We start from the raw sequence: 22646 nt of genomic DNA on the forward strand, positions 1-22646 counted from the left end.
GGAAAAGAAAGGAAAAGATCCCCTTAGTCATCAGAGGTGTTATAGCTCCCTCTTGTGTTGATAGCTGGTATTGAACCCAGAGACAGTGAATGCTGTTTAGCATAGTATATCTGTATAACTATAGTTACTGCATAGCTACACTTCCGATTCCAGGCATTGCCCCGTGACAGGTTAATGCGAAGTGTAAGCGGTTGCCATTACAACCAATGGGTATATAACACATGCAGGAACAGAGGCACGACCACCCCCGATGAGGTTCGTGTAGAACGAAACGCGCGTCGGGTAGTCGTCATCAGTTCCATAACGCTACGCTCTACTCTAATGTTGATTACTAGGCATTTTCTTAAACTCTAGCAAGATTAACTAAGATGTGGGCCTGACGGGTATCCACTAGCAGTGAGGTTTGCACGCAAGGTGTACCGTAGCCAGCGAGCCCTCGGACGGAGCATACTCGGCTCCCTCCATCTGCCTCCTCCTTCCTTCGTCCTCCCCCTTCCTCCAGTGCGGTGGGTAAGGTGAACAGTGACAGGAAGAAGATACAGCAGGCTGATATGCACAGCAGTGCAATGTGATACAACACAGTTTGTCTGCCCTATCTCACATGAGAATATTAGTCAATCAACAGCTGGAAATATATGATTATAGTGCCGTAGCACAAAGTATAGAACATGGTTTAAACCCTATGCTAAACAGCATTCACTGTCTCTGGGTTCAATACCAGCTATGAACACAAGAGGGAGCTATAACACCTCTGATCATAAGCAACATACCTAGTGCACAGAGCTCTATCTATTTATCCAGCTTAGAGTCCACTAGCATACACCAAGATAGCTGTATCATATTCACTGTTTTTGTTTTCACATTAATCACTTTTATAAACTTACACCAGTTCTTAGTTTAATCACTATTATTAGCACTATTCAATACAGCTATCCATGGTGCATACATAGGGACCTTTATACAGTATACCTAGGATTCTAATAGAGATGAAATTTTGGATAACACGACACACTTACCATTTAATAGAGCGTACCTTAAGATTTATGTTTTTAATCATTATTTCCTTTATGATTCATTTTTGTAAATAATGTTTCTCTATATTAGTGGAGGTGGCAAACACCACCTCTTTCCAGTAATTACTAATTGATCTAGGAGAAGTGCATGACTCGAAGGGGATCTTTTCCTTTCTTTTCCATGTAAGTAAAAATCGACATACTGGGACAGGAGGTGACACAGCGAGCCCCTAGCCAAGATGATGGGTCTTCCGGGTGGCAGTGTGAGTGATTTATGCACCTTCGGTAATATATACAGGACCAGGGTAATTGGGAATTGTTGAAGAAATTTGCCCGTGTCCTCCGTTATCCCCCTGTTATCTACTCACAGCTGTATCACAGAATCAATCTCTCTTGTATAGCGACGGGTAGGATCACCATTTAACAGCTTATAATGTTGGATTACATCGAGCTGTCTCATAACCTCAGTGTGGTATTGTCCATAGTCCATGACCACAACACCTCCCCCTTTGTCTGCAGCTCTTATGATAATATTTTTATTGTCACGTAGGAGGTGATCTTTAACATCTCTGGATATACACTCTTACCAGCAGAACGGAGTATCCTGAACAAGGAGCTAACCTTTGTACCGATACACACCATTGATACTTTTGACTGGGAGATAGATCTATATCGTCTCAAATCGACGGTTACGCTTGAGGGATTTTTTCTCCAAGAATATTGATGACACCCAGACACCCACTGTGGGTGACACTTCTACACAACTATTTCGACCAGCCAGCACCGTTGACCCACAGGTTCATAATTCCAATATCTCTACCTTCATTAATCTGGTGGAAGCGGATACCAAGTGACGCGTTAAGAATTATAAACGGAGTTTCTCTAACCTCACGTCTGAGGAACACCAGGCCCTGAAGTCACTACGTAAAAACATTACAGACAGGTTCCATGTGGCTAGTACTTACAGCACGGCATCGGGATTGATTAAATCGAGTGTACAGAAACACTGGCATATACTTGCCAATGATAAGAAAATTGGTGCACACTTCAACAAACCACCATTGTTTTGCTATAGACGAGGTCGTAACATTGGTTATTCCCTTTTACAGTCAGACCCTGTGACCAAATAAACGAGTAGCACCAATTGGCTCACCAGGCCCCCAGGAGTCTACAAATGTCATGGGTGCACAAATTGCCAGCACATAATCCTGGGCAAGAAATACGCGAACCCACACAGTGGCAAGGCCATCAAGATAAAGGACTTTATAAACTGTGAGAGCCGTTTCGTGGTCTATTTTATACGTTGCCCTTGTGGCCTGTACTATGTGGGTAAGACCACACGGATGCTAAAGGAGAGGATCTGTCTCCACAGATCAGCCACCCGGAAGGCACTATTGGAGCCTAGTGACGTTGACGACCAAAAGCTACAACCGGTTGCGAGACATTTCAAAAAATTTAAACATAATCTTGCCACCATGAGGTGTATGCCCATCCTGCAAGCTCATGTGTCAGCCCGGGTGGCGACAGGGGCAGATTATTACTACGGTTGGAAGCCAGGCTCAATTTTGAGCTCAACACAATGGCCCCAAAGGGGCTCAATGAGGACTTTAAACTTGAGTGCTTCCTCTGATAGCACCCTGTTCATTATGCCATTAGCATACTGATAGTTTTCTGCTGTCCTGTGGTTTTTTCCTTCCCTCTATCCCTCCCTTTCCTTTATTTTCCTTCCCTTTACCCCTTTCCCCCTCCCCCTCCTTCCTTCCCCCCTTGTTCCCACCTTTCCTCTCCTTTCCCTCATCTCCACCTGATTTGCATGTACTCTTTTATTGATACAGGCGTGCGCTTGCAGTATATTTAAAGTAATTAACGTAATCTGCCATTCCAGGATCCAGCCATCCAAGGGTCCTTGTAGTCATATTGTATATCTAGTAGCCTTCTGATGAAATAAAGATCTCATTAACTAACCCGCATCCCTGAGAAATTTTGCTTTTATTTCCTACACCCCTTGTTAAGGTTTGTTCCCCACTGTTTATTCTTTTAGAATACCTATGGTGGCCTCACCCAATGTCCCGTTTATGACCTCCCTCAGATGCATATGCGAGGATCCTGTCCTGATGTGCAGTTAGACGCTACTCCCAATACCATGTTGGCCATTACGTGAGGGATACGCAGCGTGTCTCCTGACTGTGTGGGATACCGTGCTGTCTATTCCTGTGGTGACGAGGCCGTGCATTCAGCCAAGCCGTTGAGTCTTCTCTAATGGACCACGGCATTGCGGTCTCCAGCAGCGCAGTACCATGGAAACAGAGGACGCTTCCTTCCTCCGCATCGGCTGACTGGCGGGAGTGCGTGCGCATCATTGATTGTGATGGACTAGGCAGCTGTTCCAATGACGGGTGCAGCGTGACGTCAGCGACATTGGGACAAGTCATGGGACTTGTTGCACGACCAATCACCTACCCTGATTGTGTCATGTGGGTGTGGGGGTATATAAGGTATCCACTGGCCAGTAGTCTCAAGCACCACCCTGAGGTGGTACTTTTACTTCTGAATACAAGTTTTTTTCACTTACCTTTGAGTGCTGTCTTGTGTCTGCTCCTGCTGGGGTGGATTGTTTTTTCTATGATTATTGTTATAGGACATGCACCGCAACAGTTCTTTTTGTATTTGGAGTGCCAGCTGCCCCCCTTGTTTTTATATATATATAATTTTTTTTTTTTAAATATATATATATTCTCTGAAAGTGTTTTTGTGCGTCCCTGTAGACAATTTGATTGGTCCGTTGGCCCGCCCTCCCACGGCTCTCATTGGCCGGTGTGTGTCGCCCCTCCGAGGGGTCATGCACACCCAATGGTAGTGACTATTGCAGAATATTTGACCATATTCAGGGATTGTCGCCGTGCACCATGCTGCAAAAATCTAAGGGATATTCACAAAGCAATCGAAGAGAGGATTGCATATGCTTCATTTGCAGGCCAATGTGTATTCACAATACCAGTGTATATAGAGGGGTACTTATATATGTACTAAACAATATACCCGGCGTTGGGTATTTTAGATATGTATTGAGGGGGATGGGGTCATTTTATATATATATGTATTGGGGGGTCTGGACTGAGGGGTGCTCCATGGGACTCGGGGGGGGGGGGGGGGGGGACCGGAGCTGTCAACTGGGGGGGTATCAGAACTGTGAAGGGGAAAGGGGAACGGAGCTGTGAAGGGGGGGGGAACGGAGCTGTGAAGGGGGGGACAGATTTATGGGGAAGGGGGAGCAGGAAAATTAAAGCCCGGGCAACGCCAGGTATATAAGCTAGTATTTAATATTTATGCTTAAGTAGTATTAACATTGTGCAGGGCTTTGCTGCATATATTGTTTCATGTATATTTAGACTGTTTACTTTAATACATGCTCATATCTCTCTTTAACAGTATGCAGCTAGCAGTTGATGTGCAGATCCCAGAATGCTTTGGAGGCGTTGACGGAGAAGCCATTTATATTGACACAGAGGGTAGCTTCATGGTAGAAAGAGTGGTGGATATTGCTAATTCTTGTGTTCTGCACTGCAATCTTATTACACAAGCTCACCAAGAGGAAGGTATGTTTCTAAGCATTAACCAAACGAATACGAGAAGTTCATGAATATGGTTTATCAAATACTGTTAATTGAAATATTGTCTTTTGAAACAATATGGCATTTTTGTACAGTATATGTAGTTAGAACATCAACTTTTAAGGAGAGATAAGTTCTCTTTTAAAGTATCAATAGAATTATATTGTTTCCTTCAGGGCTATAAAAACTATTACCTTTCCACACTGATTTCTGCACATACAAATATCACTGGTTTCTGAAACATAAAGATGGCAATAACTATAACCACAATTTTTGTTAAGAAATTGGTTCTGCCAGTCACAGAAATAATATGCATTTGACTCCCTCCTCCGATCTTCTCCCACTTATCCTCAAGCCTTTTCCGACTACTTTAAAGAAACGTGAATGCTATCGACAAGGAAATTCCATCTGTTGCTTCCCCTCCTCTCTCCATGTACCTAAACCTTCTTGTCTCCTATTACAGAGTTGGAAGTTTCTAAGCGGATTCTCTTCTCGCTGTACCACATGCCTTCTTGTTCCCATTCCCTCGCACCTTATCAGAACTCTTGCTGCTGCCTTAGTCTCTACTCTCACCCATATCTTCAATTCCTGTCCTCTGGCACTTTCGCCTCCTCCCTAAACATGTGGTGGTCACACCTATTCTCAAAAACCCTCTAGACCCTACGCACCTTGCTAACTACCACCCTGTATCCCTCCTGTCTTTTTCCTCCAAACTGCTAGACCATCCTGTGTTCTTCCGCATGATCAACTTTCTTAATACCCATGCTCTCCTGGACTCTTTACAATTTGTCTTTTGTACAGCTCGCCCAACAGAGACTGCTCCTGCTTAGCTTCCACTCTGCTTTGATCTCTTGTTACATCCCTGCTCGTCTTGTTCGCTCTATCCATAACTGACTCCTTTCCACCCCTTTCACCACTACTGCTCTCTCTCACCTTAAACCTTTTTCCCTCAATGTTCTGTATCTGTAGAACTCTCTCATACTCATGTAGCCATGTCTAAGATTGGTGTACATATCTCTTTCTCATGTTGGCAGTAAACCTGGTAAGTATGCAGGATTGCCAGCAACAATCAATGAGGTTTGCCCTCACACCCTGGTGACGTGTCATATATCCCCAAAGGAAGTGACAACATGCAATGTGCCCCCACTTAGTGGTACAGAGCAGGTTTGTTCTCTGGGGGGTGATATAAGACACAGCACTGCCTAAAGTTAGAAGTTCAGTTTCCTGTTGTTGTGCTGCCTCTGTTCAGTGAGAGGCACGGGAAGGTTTGCAACAGTGTTGCAGTGTCTCCAGCTAGCTGTGAGTCAGTGAGCATACGCAGCAGAGTTAGAGGAGCTGACAGACAGAGCAGCTCAAGAGAGGAGCTGAGAGAGACAAAGCAGCTCAGGAGAGGAGATTACAGCAGCCAGAGAAGCTGGGGAATCTCTTTGAGAGTAAAGGTGGAAAGCAGCTCTATTAGGGAGAAGGGACCTTCCTAATGGAGTGCTGCACAGAGATGAGCGGCTGAGTTGCTATCTGTGAGGGGCAGCTGGCCCATAGCATGCAAATAAAGATGTCTTGTTCGCATATACATCCACTGTGTGAGTGTGAAGTTACTCAGCAGTGGATGGCACCACCAAGAAGGAGTTCCTCGCCAGGACCATCTCCCTGCGGAAGCACAGATCCTGATGAGGTGGAGGCTCTGCACATGAAGTAAGTTGGACTCGCACCCACTACCTCAGCTACCTGTCCTAATGACATCCCCTAATACCATCAAGCGGGAGACTCAGGAGACCTGTTACTTGCAGGTGCACCACCATACACGATCACGTAATGGGGACCGGTTAGACCACACGGGCCAATATGAGATTGGGGGGGTCAGACAAGGGTGTCCACCCGTTGCAATTGGAGGCGCTGCTGAGATACCTGTTAACAGGACAGGCTTTTGCTAGGCACACACTAGGAAACAGGGAGAGTGTCAGCTGCCACTTTGTGCTGCGTGGGACGGAACCAGGGGTAGTCGGGGAGCTGCTGGAGCTGCAGGCCGCACAGACGCCTTGGGATCCGTTAGGGGTTAGTGGGTCTGGACCAGGGGGCTATTGCTGTCCTAGTCGCCTTGAGGTAGCGCTGGTGGGGGACGCCTGAAGGGGTAAACTGGTAACTTAGGGCAGGAATTCTGGAAGGGTCCGCACTAGGCTAGCCAACAGTAGGTAGACGCCCAAAGTACTGCATGGAAGAGCCAGAGTACTCTAGTCTCCATTCCAGACCACTTACCAAGAGAGGAGCACAGACTGGAGGAAGGAGAAACAGTAGACACAGAAAGAGTGAGCCTAGCCTGAGGTAGTGCAAACACGAGTCAGGTCTACATTAGGTACACAAGGTGGTGCACAAGGCATTTTATTGCATCGGTGTGGCAGCTGCCCCGCAGAGAGGAGCTCCATGTGCGATAACAGAAATTATAACAGAGAAAAGAATGGCGACCGCAAAAATGGAGGCTCCCTCAAGCAGTGAGTCACACCTAAAATGGCGGCTTCCGCCAAGTCAGGCGAACACCAGGACTGTACAAGAAATTGTTGCAGAATTCTGTCCGGGTTGGGCGCGAAAACCAGAGCCCCACCTCTGCACTGTGAGTAGTTCAGCACAGAGTCAGAATCACTCCTTGGTAGAAAGTGCCCCACCTCTAGAGAGAACCGTCAGAATGGAGGATCTGCAGAGCGCAGAAGGTCCAGGATGGCGGGCAAACGAGGAACACGCATATGACCTGTGCGTGGAAGAAGAACAAGCTACAGAAGAGACTTTTGTGAGCCTGTTGGAGACTGGCGTGACAGCCGTGGCGGCGCCGGGTTTGTCCTGTCTATGCTCTCGGGAAAGTACCCTCGAGACTAGTGAGGACGACAGTGTTGCTAGATGGGAGGAACGAAATGGACGTTATCATTCAATATACAAACAGCCAAACGCTACCTCAAATGTGATGAAGAAAGACAATACTAACCAAAATGGCGGTTCCCGCGTTCCCGGGACACCGCGTGGGCCAGCTGCAGAAAGTCTTGCAACTTTGCAGTTTGCTGATTGTTGGCCAGGATTGGCGCCAACGAGAAAACCCCACCCTGTTGGGGAGTTTGGCGCGAAAGCTGGAGCCGCGCCTTCATGGACTATGACTCACTCCGCCCCTGTACTGGGTCAGTCTACGAGACCCTCCTCTAGAGTCCACCAGGGGCAGTGAGCACAGTGAACTGCCAGTAGCAACTTCTGTTCCCCCTAAGAAAGAAACAGAATGCAGCAAACCACAACCTCAGCTACCAGGGGCATGGCGGGCCAAAGGAGTGACTTACCCCTTTCTTTTGTGCCCATGTATACATAAAGTGAGGAAGGGTGATATGACCTTTGCCTGTTATTCATTGCCTAAAGGATTCCGGGAAGTATCCAATGACGGAATCACCAGCTTGAGGTGTGAGGACTCTGATTGTGTATCTCTGGGAAAAGAACATGTTTGGGGAGCTACTTTCTTTGCAAAAGGAGCAAACCTGCTTGTGTCTAGCCCTTATCTGCCTAAGCGTGAGGAGTTCCAAGCCCCGATGACAGAGACGGCTCCAGATCCGGTTCCAAAACCGGAACCCCAGATGATGGAACCATTCCTGACGGAATCAACGAAGGGTAAGGTGACTGCCCAGGGAGAAGGGGGATCGCTACCACTGGTACCGGCGGAGCAGGACCGCTTCAGGCCGATGGCCCCCAGCGAATGCGAAGCGCCCCGACGCTGTTCCCCTGCGGAGATGTTCCTACCCCCATCCTGTACTACTGAAGACAGTAGTCAACCAGCTGTGGTGATGCGCCAGCTGGCGGACCACACAAGTGAAGCTGAAGATAAAGAGACCTTTATCCCATCTGCTGCGGACCCTGATGTAGGCCCGTATGCCCTACAATGGCCAGTCCGGCCTACCACAGAGGAACCCATCGCAAGCCAGCGGAGTGGTGAGGAACCTCCTAACCCCCCACAGGCGCCGGTGGTGACAATGGTGGAGAAAGGCCTAGCCCAGGCCCGGACGGAGCGGAGAGCAGAACCATCACTTCCGGTGGCGGATGTCGTTCTGGAGGAAGAGGTTCCGGTTGGGAACCCAACGCACGATGGTGGCGAGTCCAGCGAGATGGCCGTGTCCTCGCGGCCAAGCAGCTGTACCAGGAAGCCTGGGTCCGGGAAGAGACAGCAGGCCCTGCGGAAGCCTGGGAATACGGACACAGGTGAACCGGAGTGCCAGTCCGATGGTACCGGGCAAGGTAGCGAGAAGTTGCGGGTCGTAGCCCCGAGTATGCCAGCAGTGTTTCCCTATGCCCAACCCCCGGCCATAGTTAAAACCCCTGCCCCTGTCACTTTTTCCTATGGGTCCCAGTCTAGCCAAGGGTTGTCTGGGGAGTCCCGAGCCACTTCTGAAGAATGGACTGGGGAAAATCTGGACTGGGGTGACTGTTTTGTCTCCGATGAGGGGTCGGGGAGGGAAATGTCTATGCAACGAATGTTATACTGCACTAATGATGACAATCGTACTGTTATGGTGGGGTGTAATCCTAAGAGCCTTGGGTCAAATTTTGGGTCCCCAGGGACATTGGGAGTTTCGTCTGGGAATTTGGGTAATGTTGCTCATATTGTGCCTATTGCCCGGGGAACCCCCTATGTGCGTCCAGTGTCGGCAAGAGTTGTCAGGGATCGCAAAAAATGGTTACTTTATTTTCACCATCCATGGGAGGGAGAAAGTAAGTTCGAAATGGGTTCCCCTGATGAAGATAGGGAATATGGCACTGATGAAGAGGGAGGATCAGGAGAAGAAAATTGGGATCCTGGCGGGTTAGACGAGAAGTGGTGTAGTCAAGAGGGGATAGTCTACATCTCCAGGAGATGCCTTGGGGAAATGTATGGGCATGATCTTCTTAGTCCACTAGCATCCAAGCCAGAGTTGTGGGCTGATTGTGGGTGTCTAGTATGTCCCCTAGAGTGTTACAGCATTGCTGCTCTAAACCCAGTGGACCATGCTGTGCGCAAGCCACCTTGAGAGGGTAGAGTAGTCCCAGTAATGGATACTCCAGCATGGGGTAATCCTAGTTCTTACACATCTACGTTAGGATGTATCTGTTATTGTGTTATGAAAAGATATGTACTGTAATAATGTGTTGTTATGTTTTGCAGTGCTACCTGAAGGAAGGTTCCGCAAATTTAGGTCCCAGCCGGGCCGTTGGGATTCCACCAGGGGGAGAATGTAGCCATGTCTAAGATTGGTGTACATATCTCTTTCTCATGTTGGCAGTAAACCTGGTAAGTATGCAGGATTGCCAGCAACAATCAATGAGGTTTGCCCTCACACCCTGGTGAGGTGTCATATATCCCCAAAGGAAGTGACAACATGCAATGTGCCCCCACTTAGTGGTACAGAGCAGGTTTGTTCTCTGGGGGGTGATATAAGACACAGCACTGCCTAAAGTTAGAAGTTCAGTTTCCTGTTGTTGTGCTGCCTCTGTTCAGTGAGAGGCACGGGAAGGTTTGCAACTTTGTTGCAGTGTCTCCAGCTAGCTGTGAGTCAGTGAGCATACGCAGCAGAGTTAGAGGAGCTGACAGACAGAGCAGCTCAAGAGAGGAGCTGAGAGAGACAAAGCAGCTCAGGAGAGGAGATTACAGCAGCCAGAGAAGCTGGGGAATCTCTTTGAGAGTAAAGGTGGAAAGCAGCTCTATTAGGGAGAAGGGACCTTCCTAATGGAGTGCTGCACTGAGATGAGCGGCTGAGTTGCTATCTGTGAGGGGCAGCTGGCCCCTACCATGCAAATAAAGATGTCTTGTTCGCATATACATCCACTGTGTGAGTGTGAAGTTACTCAGCAGTGGATGGCACCACCAAGAAGGAGTTCCTCGCCAGGACCATCTCCCTGCGGAAGCACAGATCCTGATGAGGTGGAGGCGCTGCACATGAAGTAAGTTGGACTCGCACCCACTACCTCAGCTACCTGTCCTGATGACATCCCCTAATACCATCAAGCGGGAGACTCAGGAGTCCTGTTGCAGGTGCACCACCATACACGATCACGTAATGGGGACCGGTTAGACCACACGGGCCAATATGAGATTGGGGGGGTCAGACAAGGGGGTCCACCCGTTACACTCAGTATACGCCAACCACCTTCTCTCCCCACCTTTAAATCAAACCTTAAAACTCATCTCTTAAATTAAGTGCTCCAATAACCTAGACTCATGGCTGCTGTCCCACACCCACAGTCACTCCTACCAACCATTGTGACCAAGCACTACCACCTACTGCACTTTTCCCCTCACCTTCTGTCTCTGTAAATCTCCCAACATAACACTTAGATTGTAACCTTTCCAGGGCAGGGATTTCCTTTCCTATTGTCTGATTTTAGTTGTTGCACTTATTGCATTGTAATTCCCTGTACTGTATTGTCTCTTGTAAAGAGTTGAGTACACTGGGCGCTATATAAAGATATACATATGTAACACGGAAATTCTGTGAATCATGTTTATGATGGCTTCCTCTGTCTGCTTACTTTTTTTTCACTCTAGACATCAGCTAGGGGTGTCAGACAGGGTAAATATATTGTAAGCACACACTTTGATATTGCCGCTGCCATTTACAGCTGCTGACCCTGCTAATGCCAGAACCTGATGTTCTTTAATCGTAATGCACACATTCACTATCTTACACTGTACACCTCTAGAAACTGAAAGCAGAAATTGATCAACAGCCATGTCTGTTGTGTTGCTTCTTCTGGGTCCCCAGGTTTAGGTAATCAAAAAGATTAGTGCAGATTACTGCTATTATTATTGGCTATTTCTTGATACCTGTATGTGAGTGTCTTTCAATGGCTTATTACTTCTCAATTTTCAATGAAGAAAGTTATTCAACCATACCTGACTATGAAAACACATTTAGAGAGGAAAGATGATATGAAATGTAAGATGTCACTCTAAAGTGTATGCTTGTTTATGTTTATAATTATTGTTTTTCTCTTGCAAAACCAAAATAAAAAAATATATTTTAAATATTTGACAAAAATCCAGGATAGACATGATTACCCTTTACACTAGGTTAGTTATGTAGTTGAAATTTGGCATCCTAAGCAGTTTTCTGGCATAAGACCTCTTCAGGTGCTGAAAGACAACTCACAGCCGATTGACTTGACTGGGGCTGTAAGGTGTCTTCCCATGTAGGAATGTGTCATATGGTAGAAGACTGATTAGTAAATATGGGCCAGAATGTTCCTATCCTCATACTGTATATTGGGAACAATAAACACTATGGCCCATTCGCTTATCCGCTGGAATGCATCCCGCAAACCACCGTCGGTTAACGGACCCATGTTAATTGAAGGCGGTGATGTTGGATAATCGGGTCCAGCGTCGGATAATGCATCCAGCGGACTGCATTATGCAGCATCAGATAAGGCATCCGTCGGAAACTGGGACATATAGATAGAGATAGATATATATCTATCTATATATCTATCATCTATCTATATCTATCTATATCCAGTGTTCGACAAACCTATACATTTGCACGCCCCGGGCGAGTGGATTTAACATCGTGGCGAGCTCATATTGGCCCAAGAAGCACACGTGTGGTACTAGGTGGCGAGTAGATTTTTTTGTGATTTGTCGACTATTTTCTATATCTATCAATTAAAAATCAATACAATGTATGTGAAGCATCTGGAGTAGTGTTTTTGCCACAAAAGTGCAACACTTTTGCCTTGAATCATTCACCCCAGGATCACAGTGAAAGCTGCTGCAGACATAAAGGACCATATTTACTAAGTGGTACTAATCCACAAGACACCTTCAGCAGACGGAAGACACCTAATGGCCCACCCGAGTGAAAGAGCCACCAAGTTACTGCTGTCTCGAGCAGGTGTTTTGTGGAATAATAAGGCCACTAAATATGAACCAAAGCTTTGTTGACCCCTACATTTATTTCCACAACTAAAAACTGGAGTGCCAACAGCTGCTGCACATACACAAACACACAAAGCACAACCCTAAACACACTAATTAATCCACACAGATACATAAATCAGACATATAAGTAAAGTGATGGTTGGAAATCACTAGAGTAGAAGAAAAGATTTCATGCATAAGGAGTAATATATGATTAGTCTAACGTTTGCTTTCTTTCACCCCATTAACACGTACGTGTAAATCTTTATATTTTCAGACCACACAAAAGCTATGCAGACCTTCTCTCTCGACAATATACTGTCACATATTTATTACTTTCGCTGTCATGACTACATTGAGCTTCTTGCGCAAGTGCATCTCCTCCCGGACTTCATTACACAGCATTCAAAGGTGAGGATCACCATTGTCACGGGAGACCAGGAACTTTTAACACCTTTTATATTTGTACCGGGATCATGCATTGGGCACAACAAGGTAGTAGAAACAAAATGTAGTTTATTTCGGTAAACCCGTGTACAACAAGAAGAATTACACAATAGACAGACAAAAGCACACTTACTGGGGGTCTGGGGGAAAAAATCTAGGCTTTCCTATGTGTAGGGCCCCGCTTAGATGAGCTCACCCTGACCGGGATATACACCCGGTTCTCCTGGTCCTCTTTTCAGCTTCAATTCCTAGCCGTGACCGCTACGTTCGATTTGTAGAACTTGGCCCCAAAAGATGGGATTTAGTCTCTACGAGGCACACTTTCCTAGCTTCAAAACTAAGCCGGTTGCTCTATTTGCAACAGAGCAATTTTGAAAAGCCCGACATAGCTTCATCGACACAAGTCACTGGATGGTCTGGTTCACTGCCTTGGCCATCTCCTTACATACACTCCGCTAAGCTATCCTTGACATGGAGGTAGGAGGAGTGACCAATCAGAGCATGGGAACCCTATCCCACCAGCCAATAGAAACCGGGGCTCGTCTCTTGGCTGAGGTCAGAGGAGGAGGCATGCCAAGCCGGCTCGAAAAGCCGGGTGAGCGGGAAATATTGATTAGCCAATTGGAGAAGCGCTTACGAGATCTATCTCCCCCAGCTAACTCATTCCCACCCACTGGGTAGGCTCCGCCAAGTCTAGGAGTCTCAAAAGGCATCCCCACAGGGTGCCCTTTGTTCTCTGGACCTGGACAATCGCCCTTCCTCGCCCACCAAATGGTTTTCTCACCTCTGGACAGCCTCTCCTTTTTGAACTATGGACTCTATGCAGGCTTGCTGGCTCCTTAAGCAGATGCCCTGGCTGACTGCATAGAGCCTTATAATAAATGTATAAAACACATAATACACATTTGAATACATGGGGGACTTTGAGGAGACTCATGGATGTAAGGGAAATAGGACAGAGATATCTGGGCTCGAAGACCAGGAGTGTGGGGACACTGTACAGCCCCGGTGTAATTCCACCGTGTACCGACAAATCGGGCCTGCTCGCCGGGTAGAATTAAGGGACTATCGTTAACTCCAGCCCCAAACTCCTGCAAACAAAATAATTGTATTCTTACCCAAAAATCTCACCTAAAACGTACACACAGAACGTTTCACGAGTTTGGGGCAAAGGGAACGTGGAAAAGCAGGGGTCACTTTAACTTTTCATGCCATGATTCCTGGCCCCTGGCTTATAGTATTGCGTAGCTGAAAGGTACCAAGGATAATGAGAGGGCTTAACCTTGATTGTATAGCCTGGTTACCCTTGCCCGTCACAACATAGCTTCGTAAGTTTCAAACTGTGACCCACAGACCACTGGTGCTGTTAGGAAGACTAAACATTGATTCATTTGGGGCACAACAAGAGCAGTGAGGCGAAAGTAAGAATACAAAGCACTCTACTCAACACAGAAAGCAATCCGCTGCAGGCCCAGGAGTGTTTCTAACAATTACTGCAGGTGTTACAAAACGTGTCCAAGGCCAGGCAATGTATTTATTTATTTTGGTGGTGGGGGTGGAAGAATAATATAATGATTTAATCTTACCCGAACTAAGGAACCCTTTCAATATATAAAGTTAATGAGGGTAAGTGCAATAGACACTTGAGAAAATGCTCCCTATATGGCGCACCAAAATAAAGATGTAGTGTATGAACGTGTTAAAACTTAATATATAAGGATAGGTTAGAGCAGGGATGCGCAAACTTTTACGGCTGCGTCCCCCTTTCTGCCTGCTCCGGAGCTCGCGACCCCCCCCCCTACCTTTACCACTGCGTCAAATGACGCTCCGTGGTCACGTAACGTCAGGTCACGTGACCCACGGCTTCATTTGATCCCTGTGACGTCACATGACCGCGCAACGTCATTTGACGCCCCCTGCTTTGCCATAGAGACTATGCTTCTAAATCCAGGTAAGTGGTTTTTTTTGTTTGTTTTTTTTGCAGGGGCCTCTCGCGATCCCCTGGCATTCATTTAAATGCCTGTAACCTCCAGCGCCCCCCCCCCCCCCCAGAGAAATCTCCCGCGAATGTATTGTGTATGTTGCATGTCATTTATGGCATTGCAATATAATATTTGATGACTTTTGTAAATTATTAAACGAAAGAATATTAACGCAACATTATTTAGTTTTGATGTGTAAAACATATGCCATTCCCAGGACAATCTGGTATCCTTCTAAAGAACACAGGTTGAAAATCACTGTTAATGGTGTATTAATATGTTGAATTGTCACTGCTTATTTCTTGTTTCTTTGTATTCTTTGCATGAATAGGTTTTGTATTTAGGCGGGACCAGAAAATAGTTTTTTTTAACTGCTCTGTTTTTTCACCATTCCCTCCCTGCAAATGCTTTTTGAGAATGTAAAAGAAAGCCTTCGACAAAATATTTCTTCCTCATCTTTAAATCACATCTATTTTCACTCCTGTCGCTCATCTCTTTATTTCCTCTCTTTTCTCAGTTTATCTGCCGCTGACCTCAATGTCCTTTTGCTCTCGGCACATCTGTGTTTCTCAGTCCTTGCCTTATTCCAATGCTCACTACTCCTTTTGCTGTTGCATTATACTGCCAGCAGGGAGCCGTAACGCACAACCTTGAAGCTTCCCAAAGCAGGCAAGGAGTACTTAATTTTTTTTTTTATTTAAAGTTGTTGTGCAAATCTGGGCATTTCCCATTCTGTTTGGGGCAAAGAGACCAGAAGTGCATGCTCCAGATCAATGCACTTGATATTTGCCAGAAGAGCAAAAGGAGATTCACAAGGTCATAAATATGGAATAGAGTCGCTTTCTAGGTCAATATGTTAGTTAGAATGTATCCTAGAGACCAGTTATTCTACTACAAAATGAAGACTCCGTACCGCTGAGTCTCTTTAGCAAGAAGCCAAAGCTCAAGCAGCCATTATTATTATGTACTTTTAAGTCTTGTTATTGTAGGTTTTTCTCCCTTTTTTTGCCCAACCCCCAGCAGCAGTGCGGCAAATATTCTATGGATTTAAAGTGCTTATGGCACTATATGGGGAGATTCACTAAGTTCCGATATGATTTATCGCACAGATATCCCAAGTGAACTGCCATTCAAGTCAGTGGCAGTAAACGTGGGATTGCTGTGCAATGATCCATATTGAAACGTAGTGAATCCTGGCATATCTGTCGCTGCAAAAATTTGTGTAACAATGCTATGTTTTTACGAAAGGTGTAAATCAGGGGCTCTCAAACATATTCGTATTACAGACCACTTTGTATCAATCAGTGTTTGGAGGACCACCATACTTTTTTTCTCTTTTGATTAATATACTTTTGTATGTGTTTAAAATCTAATAAAATAATACTGGAGCTGTATAATCGCAGCCATCAACACTGATATGCTGGCAGTGATATAAAAGACAGTGGCAGCAGGAAATAGCTGGTTTTAATTAACTTTGAATGGCTTCCAGTAGCACCAATAAAGTCCCTGGGGACCATGAAAACTGAAAATCGGAGAAAAAAGGTTAACAAAACCTGTAAAATAAATTAAATATATTATAATGGAATTAAAAAATATATATTTTCTTACCAGGTGCCTTCCACCTGTTTGCTATTTATTTTGTTATTAATTTGTTCAGAGTCCTATATCATTAAGTGTAGTTGTTTCTAGTTGTGTAATCTATTTTCGTGTCCAAAATCACTGTTTGTATGTCGGCAGGACCTCATGAAACCTTTTAAGTTGCTAACTGTATAACCAAAGTATACTTCGACAAATGCTTCTAAATTGCATTCTTATGTTTATTTTTACTTCTACATCTAGCATAGCGATATATATTTGAGATAGGGAACCATACAATCGAGCCACAAAGGGTATCCATGACCTGTGGAAGTGTCCAAAAATGTCTTGTTTTAAACCTGCTGATGATGTGATGTAATTATTTTTAAGGGTATCAAAAGAGACATTCTTCTTTGATGTCCCCGTCACTGTCGGCATGTTGCCAAGCAGTATTGTGCATGCAACCCAGTAATAGCACGCAGCTGACTTTGTTTGGAACTGTCTGCTTACATCCAATTATCTGTGACTTCTCTCCTTTAGGTTAAATTGATTGTTATCGACAGCATCGCATTCCCTTTCCGTCACGATTTTGATGACCTCTCCTTGCGAACACGACTGCTGAATGGTCTGGCTCAGCAGCTGATCAGCATAGCTAATCATCAGAAATTAGCAGTAAGTTAGTTAACGAAACATTAATCATGTGCAAAACCGATGGAGTTGGGCAGTGCGGTGTACAAAATATATAGGACTATGTAATCCTTGTCCCAAAGACTTTGCAATCTAGTTATTGATGAAAGGAAAATAACAGCCGGGACACATTCTTCTACAGTAAATTACTTTGTTTCTCATTTAATGTTACAGAAAATTCTGCAATTCACTATTACGGACTATTTGTTTAATTTTAGGTTCTTTTAAACATGCAGCATTCTTATAGGGAAAAATAATGTTCAGACTTCTATATATTAAAAATATTTATACCCTACCAATTGGTAAAACACATATTGGCAGGGATCATAATCCAAGCAGGGAAGCTCTCTGTGTCAGTGAAAGCCAGAAAATATAGTAAGTTTAGCTCACTGAGACCTGGTAAAAATGTAAGGAGCTTGTTGGGTATCTGTGTGTTTATTAGCTATGTATAGAAGTGCATCTCCACACAATGCTCCAAAGTCTTTTGTTCTGCTTGCGCATGCGCCAAATGTAATAAACTTGTTAATCACAATGCAGATTTGTTACTAAGGGGGCTATGCACTAAGCAGTGATCTTTGGCACCCAATTGGGAAATTTTGACTCGCCCATTACAAAGTGAAACCAAACGCGGCATTCAGTAAGTGAAGCGCATTTTGGTCCGTGCGGGCAAAAACATGCCCGATCGTGCAAGCTGTTTTTTCCCCCCTGCTATCGTGCTTAAAATTATAATGCGCAATAGCTGATAGAAAAAAAAATCAGCCTGTAAGAACTGCATGGAGACGCTGCGTCTCCATGCACGACTCTTACAGGCGATCATACAGTATAAATATACATTTTAATGCTAGTGTACATATGCAGGGGGTCTCCTGAGCTGAACCGCATTGGTTTCAGCCCCGGGGACCCCGTACTTCATGAGATACAGGCCCTGTTATGGGGTGCCGGTATCTCCTCCATTATTTCAATGTCCAGCATCATGTGACGTGGACGCTTTAAAAATGGCGGTGACATTGGCATCTGATGCCTCATACCGGGGCCTGTAACTCGAGAATGTTAACTTGAGGCCCGTTGCCGTTTGGGATCGTGGATTGGTTTGAGAGCTTGCGGTGACCCCTGGAATCGGAGGGTGACGGCATCTAAAGGTAAGGAAAAAAATTGAATGTATATTATTTTTCTTTTACAGGTTTTTAAAATTTTATTTTTTACTAGCTGATATACCCGGCGTTGCCCGGGATTTAATTTTTCCGCCGCTCCCCCCTCTCTCTCTCCCCCTTCCCATCTCTCCGCCCCCCTCTCTCTTTCTCCCCCCCCTCTCATCTCCCTTTCTCCCCCCCCCATCTCCCTTTCTCCCCCCCCCCATCTCCCTTTCTCCCCCCCCCCCATCTCCCTTTCTCCCCCCCTCTCCCTTTCTCCCCCCCTCTCCCTTTCTCCCCCCCTCTCCCTTTCTCCCCCCCTCTCCCTTTCTCCCCCCCCCTCCCTTTCTCTCTCCCTTTCTCCCCCCCCTCTCCCTTTCTCCCCCCCTCTCCCTTTCTCCCCCCCCCTCTCCCTTTCTCCCCCCCCCTCTCCCTTTCTCCCCCCCCCTCTCCCTTTCTCCCCCCCCTCTCCCTTTCTCCCCCCCCCCTCTCCCTTTCTCCCCCCCCTCTCTCTTTCTCCCCCCCCTTTCTCTTTCTCCCCCCTCTCACTTTCTCCCCCCCTCGCTCTTTCTCCCCCGTTCACAGCAATCAATCCGTCTCTCTTCCCCCCCCCCCCCCCCCCATTCACAGCTTCTTTTCTCTGCGACGGCTGCTGAAAGGCCGAAATACAAAGTAATGTATTCCACACTGGTCCCCCCCCCCCCCCTTCAAAACGCGCCCGCGGCGGCTCACTGGGGGGGCGGGCAGGAGGGTTGTTCGGTGCCAGATCACTGCGGGTGGGGGCGGGGGGTTACTTAACGGGGACGGCGGCTCGGTGCGGGCAGGGGGTTACTTACCGAGGGCGGCGGCGGCAGGGGTGTTTGTCTGCGGCGGCTGACTGCGGGTGCGGGTTGTTCGGCGGTGTGAGACGGGGGGGTGCTGGTTGGTTGGCGGAAGCGCACTCAGTGTGCTTGAAAGCCAATGTTAGCCAAGTCCCGCCCCGCAGTCAGGCAATGACCACAAACAAACAGATTTTGACTTTTAGATTGTGATTTGCATATTTTTTTTCACACATTCATTGCAAAAGTATTTATGTATGGTGCTTTGGCTATACATACATACAGTAAGAAGCAATGGTTATTTTGCCAAATGCTTGCTTGTCTGTATTTTTAATGTATATTGGTTCTTTGTTTTTAAATTTGTATGCTATTTATATTGCATATTGATGTAGTGTTCTTGAATTTTTGGTGGTGTTTTAGATTGTTTATTTCTGGCTTTTGATTGGTGTTTGCTTTTTAATGTTGGATTATTTTTGGAATTCTGATTTTGAATGATGCCGTTAATTTGGATATTTATTTTATTAATTCATGCTTTTTTGGTGTTTTAATTGTTTGTTCTGGTCTTTATTTTGGATTTGATTGATTGGTGGTAATTTTGTTCTATTTACTTTATTTCTTTTTATTTTGAGATAGTTTTGAATGCATCGGATCTTGTGATTGTTTTTTTTTTTAGGTTGACCATCGACTAAAACACTGGCATAGTGTTAAGTAATGCCCATATTATATGAGCATGATGTACTCACTGTTCCAATGAATGGGTGAAGGGTGGAGGTAGTTGCCTGGGAAGGTGGTTAGGCCTCCTGGGTGGGTAGTTGGAGAGGGTGGGTTAACCCCTTAATTACTATAGCGGTTACTAACCACCAAGGTGATTAAGGGGTTAGGGGACATTACATTGTATTTTTTATTGTACTGTATTGTTTGTGGCAACGGAGGATATGGACGGTGATGAGGATGAGTATGCCTTCATCATGGCAGCCTGGCACGGGTGAATGCACGTTTTATTTATTTATTTATTTCATTTCTGCAGTATTCCTATTGTATTAATTGTGTTGTGAAAAAAAACATAAACAATGATTTTATTCACGGCGCCAATTCTTTTGTACCAGCCTTTAGCTGGTGCAAAAATCTGGTGTGCTTTTAAAGTACGATTCACTTATTACTGCTTAGTGAATCGCGCTGACTGGCAAAAAACGGCGCATTTGCCGTTTTTTGCCTGATCGGACGATTTTTTCCCCCAACTTTTTTGGGGGGGTGAAAAAATGCCTTTTAAGGCCGATAAAGCACTGTTATCACTGCTTAGTGAATTGCGCAACAGGCAGTATCGGTCTTAAAAGCCATTTATCGTACTTAAAAGCAGTTATCACTGCTTAGTGCATAGGCCCCTAAGAGAAGTGTACTTGGTAGAGACATTTTGTAACACACACAACGTGGGAAAAAATGAGTTATCCTAGACACATACTGTAATAAATGCATTTGGTTACTCCTGCCTAGCTCCTCCAATAATCGCTCCTTCTACCTAGACTATCTGGATTAAAATGTAATTTAGAGACGCATGTTTAAAATGTCTCACTAAACGTTCGTTTTATGGTAATGTGACAGGGCTGCTTGTACTATTGTGGAAGTTAAATGCATGTTTGCTTTTTGGCATCAAGTGCACCACCTTTCTTTCTTTCTGTTTTGCTTTTTGCTGGGCCCAGCGATCTTTTTTGTTTCCTTTACCTGAAACTTTACTAACCTTTAATGTGGTGTCCTGAGGTCAGTCAGTATAATGCAGGTATAGTTAATGTTAAACACAGTTTGATGTTACACAGCCATGGGCAGTCTCTGTTAAAAAGGAAAAGGGTGTTTCCTTCCTGCATACCATACAGGGTAGATTATACCATGGTATGGAGGGGGGGGGATTAAAGTAAGTGATACTGAATGTCATTTATTTTGCAGAGTAAAGACATGCATGGGATGTTTGTGATAGGTTCTGTTGTTTATTTTGGGCTTGCTATAGAAAATTGTAGGTTGTGTGAAGTATATTATGTTTGCTAATTGTGTAAATTTGGGAGACAACTCCCCTGTGTGGTTTACTTTAATTGGTTTTGTCCTAATTAACCAGTAATAAAAGGGAGGGGGTTTTTTCTGCACTCCATGTTGCTGCTATGTGATATGTGGGTGTCTGTGGAACTTCAGTGAAAGGATGCAAACTTTCTAATGCAGATATTGCTGGCTACTCTGTGGCTGGAGACATCACGCTGGGGGAACTGGTTGTTGTACACCTGAATGTGGAATACCTAATAATAAAAAGAAGGTTCAGAGAACAGCAAAAGCCTCTTTCATTCTTCCCAGGATCTGATGCTGCTGCTTCTTTAAATAAAAAGGCTGGAACTCAACCTTTCACAAGTAAAAACATTAATTCTGACCTTAAAGTTAGGGTTGTACATCCCTTTTTTTTAGGGGGATGGGGTGCGGAGGGGGGGGTTCATGTACAAAATATGTAACTGAAGTACCTCTCTTTTTAAATATGCGACAGGAGCAATTCTTTTCTGTAGGGCGCTCCTATCCCAACCTCTGTCTATGGCCAATTTAGCCGTCATCTATAAAGAGGGTAGAGACCCTCTCCAATGTGGAAATTATAGGCCAACTCAATTCGGATTTAAAAATCTATAGCAAGATTCTGGTGAATAGGTTTGAGACTGATTCTACCAAGGTTGATCCATATCGATCAAGTAGGTTTTGTCTCGGGCAGACAAGCCTCAGACAACACTCCTAAGATCATAAACATCATTGACCATGTGCACCTTACCGGTACGAAGGCCATCCTACTGAGCCTGGACGCTGAAAAAGCATTTGACAGAATAAAGTGGGCATTTTTAGATCAAACTATGTTAAAATTTGGATTTAAGGGCCCGTTCCTGGAGGACATTTGAGCCCTTTACCGGACGCACGGCGTACGTCAAACTTCCAGGAGGTGACTCGAACCCAATCACGATCAAAAACGGAACCAGACAGGGCTGTCCCTTGTCTCCGCTTCTCTTTGCACTTTCAATCGAGCCCATGGCGGCGACAATTAGAGAGGAAGTCAACATACAGGGAATTCCAATTGGGGGACAAACTATAAAATCTCCCTATTTTCTGGTGATGTAATATTAACTTTTAGCTAACCCACTTGAGGTCCCTTCCCAACCTCCAACTAATATTATATCAATTTGGCAAAGTCTCAGGCTACAAAATTAGCAATGATAAATCGGAAGCCCTAAACTTAACGCTTCCAATCCCAGAAATTAAGCTACTGCAATAAATCTTAACTATAAATGGAGTTCACATATATTAAGTATCTAGGAATTAAGATTGCAAACTCATATGAATCCCTCTATCTGCTCTCCAAAAAAATTCAACCAATTGAAAAATCTTAATATCAAAATAGCAGCTGACCTGGTAGATAAAGGGAAGATCATGTCCTTCCAGGAACTTCAAAACAAATGCCAA

General features: G+C 45.2%; 1 protein-coding gene across 2 annotated transcripts in view; it reads left to right on the forward strand.

Moving 5' to 3' along the window:
* The window catches only part of RAD51C (RAD51 paralog C), a 114131-nt gene that overhangs the window by 9817 nt on the left and 81668 nt on the right, over positions 1-22646 (forward strand). For both annotated transcript variants that reach the window (XM_075589778.1, XM_075589777.1), the window contains exons 3-5: positions 4443-4609; positions 12811-12944; positions 17078-17209. In XM_075589778.1, the coding sequence (XP_075445893.1) occupies positions 4443-4609; positions 12811-12944; positions 17078-17209 (433 nt within the window). The remainder of the gene's footprint in view (positions 1-4442; positions 4610-12810; positions 12945-17077; positions 17210-22646) is intronic.

Source organism: Ascaphus truei, chromosome 3 (assembly GCF_040206685.1).
Source record: "Ascaphus truei isolate aAscTru1 chromosome 3, aAscTru1.hap1, whole genome shotgun sequence".
Classification (NCBI taxonomy): Eukaryota; Metazoa; Chordata; class Amphibia; order Anura; family Ascaphidae; genus Ascaphus; species Ascaphus truei.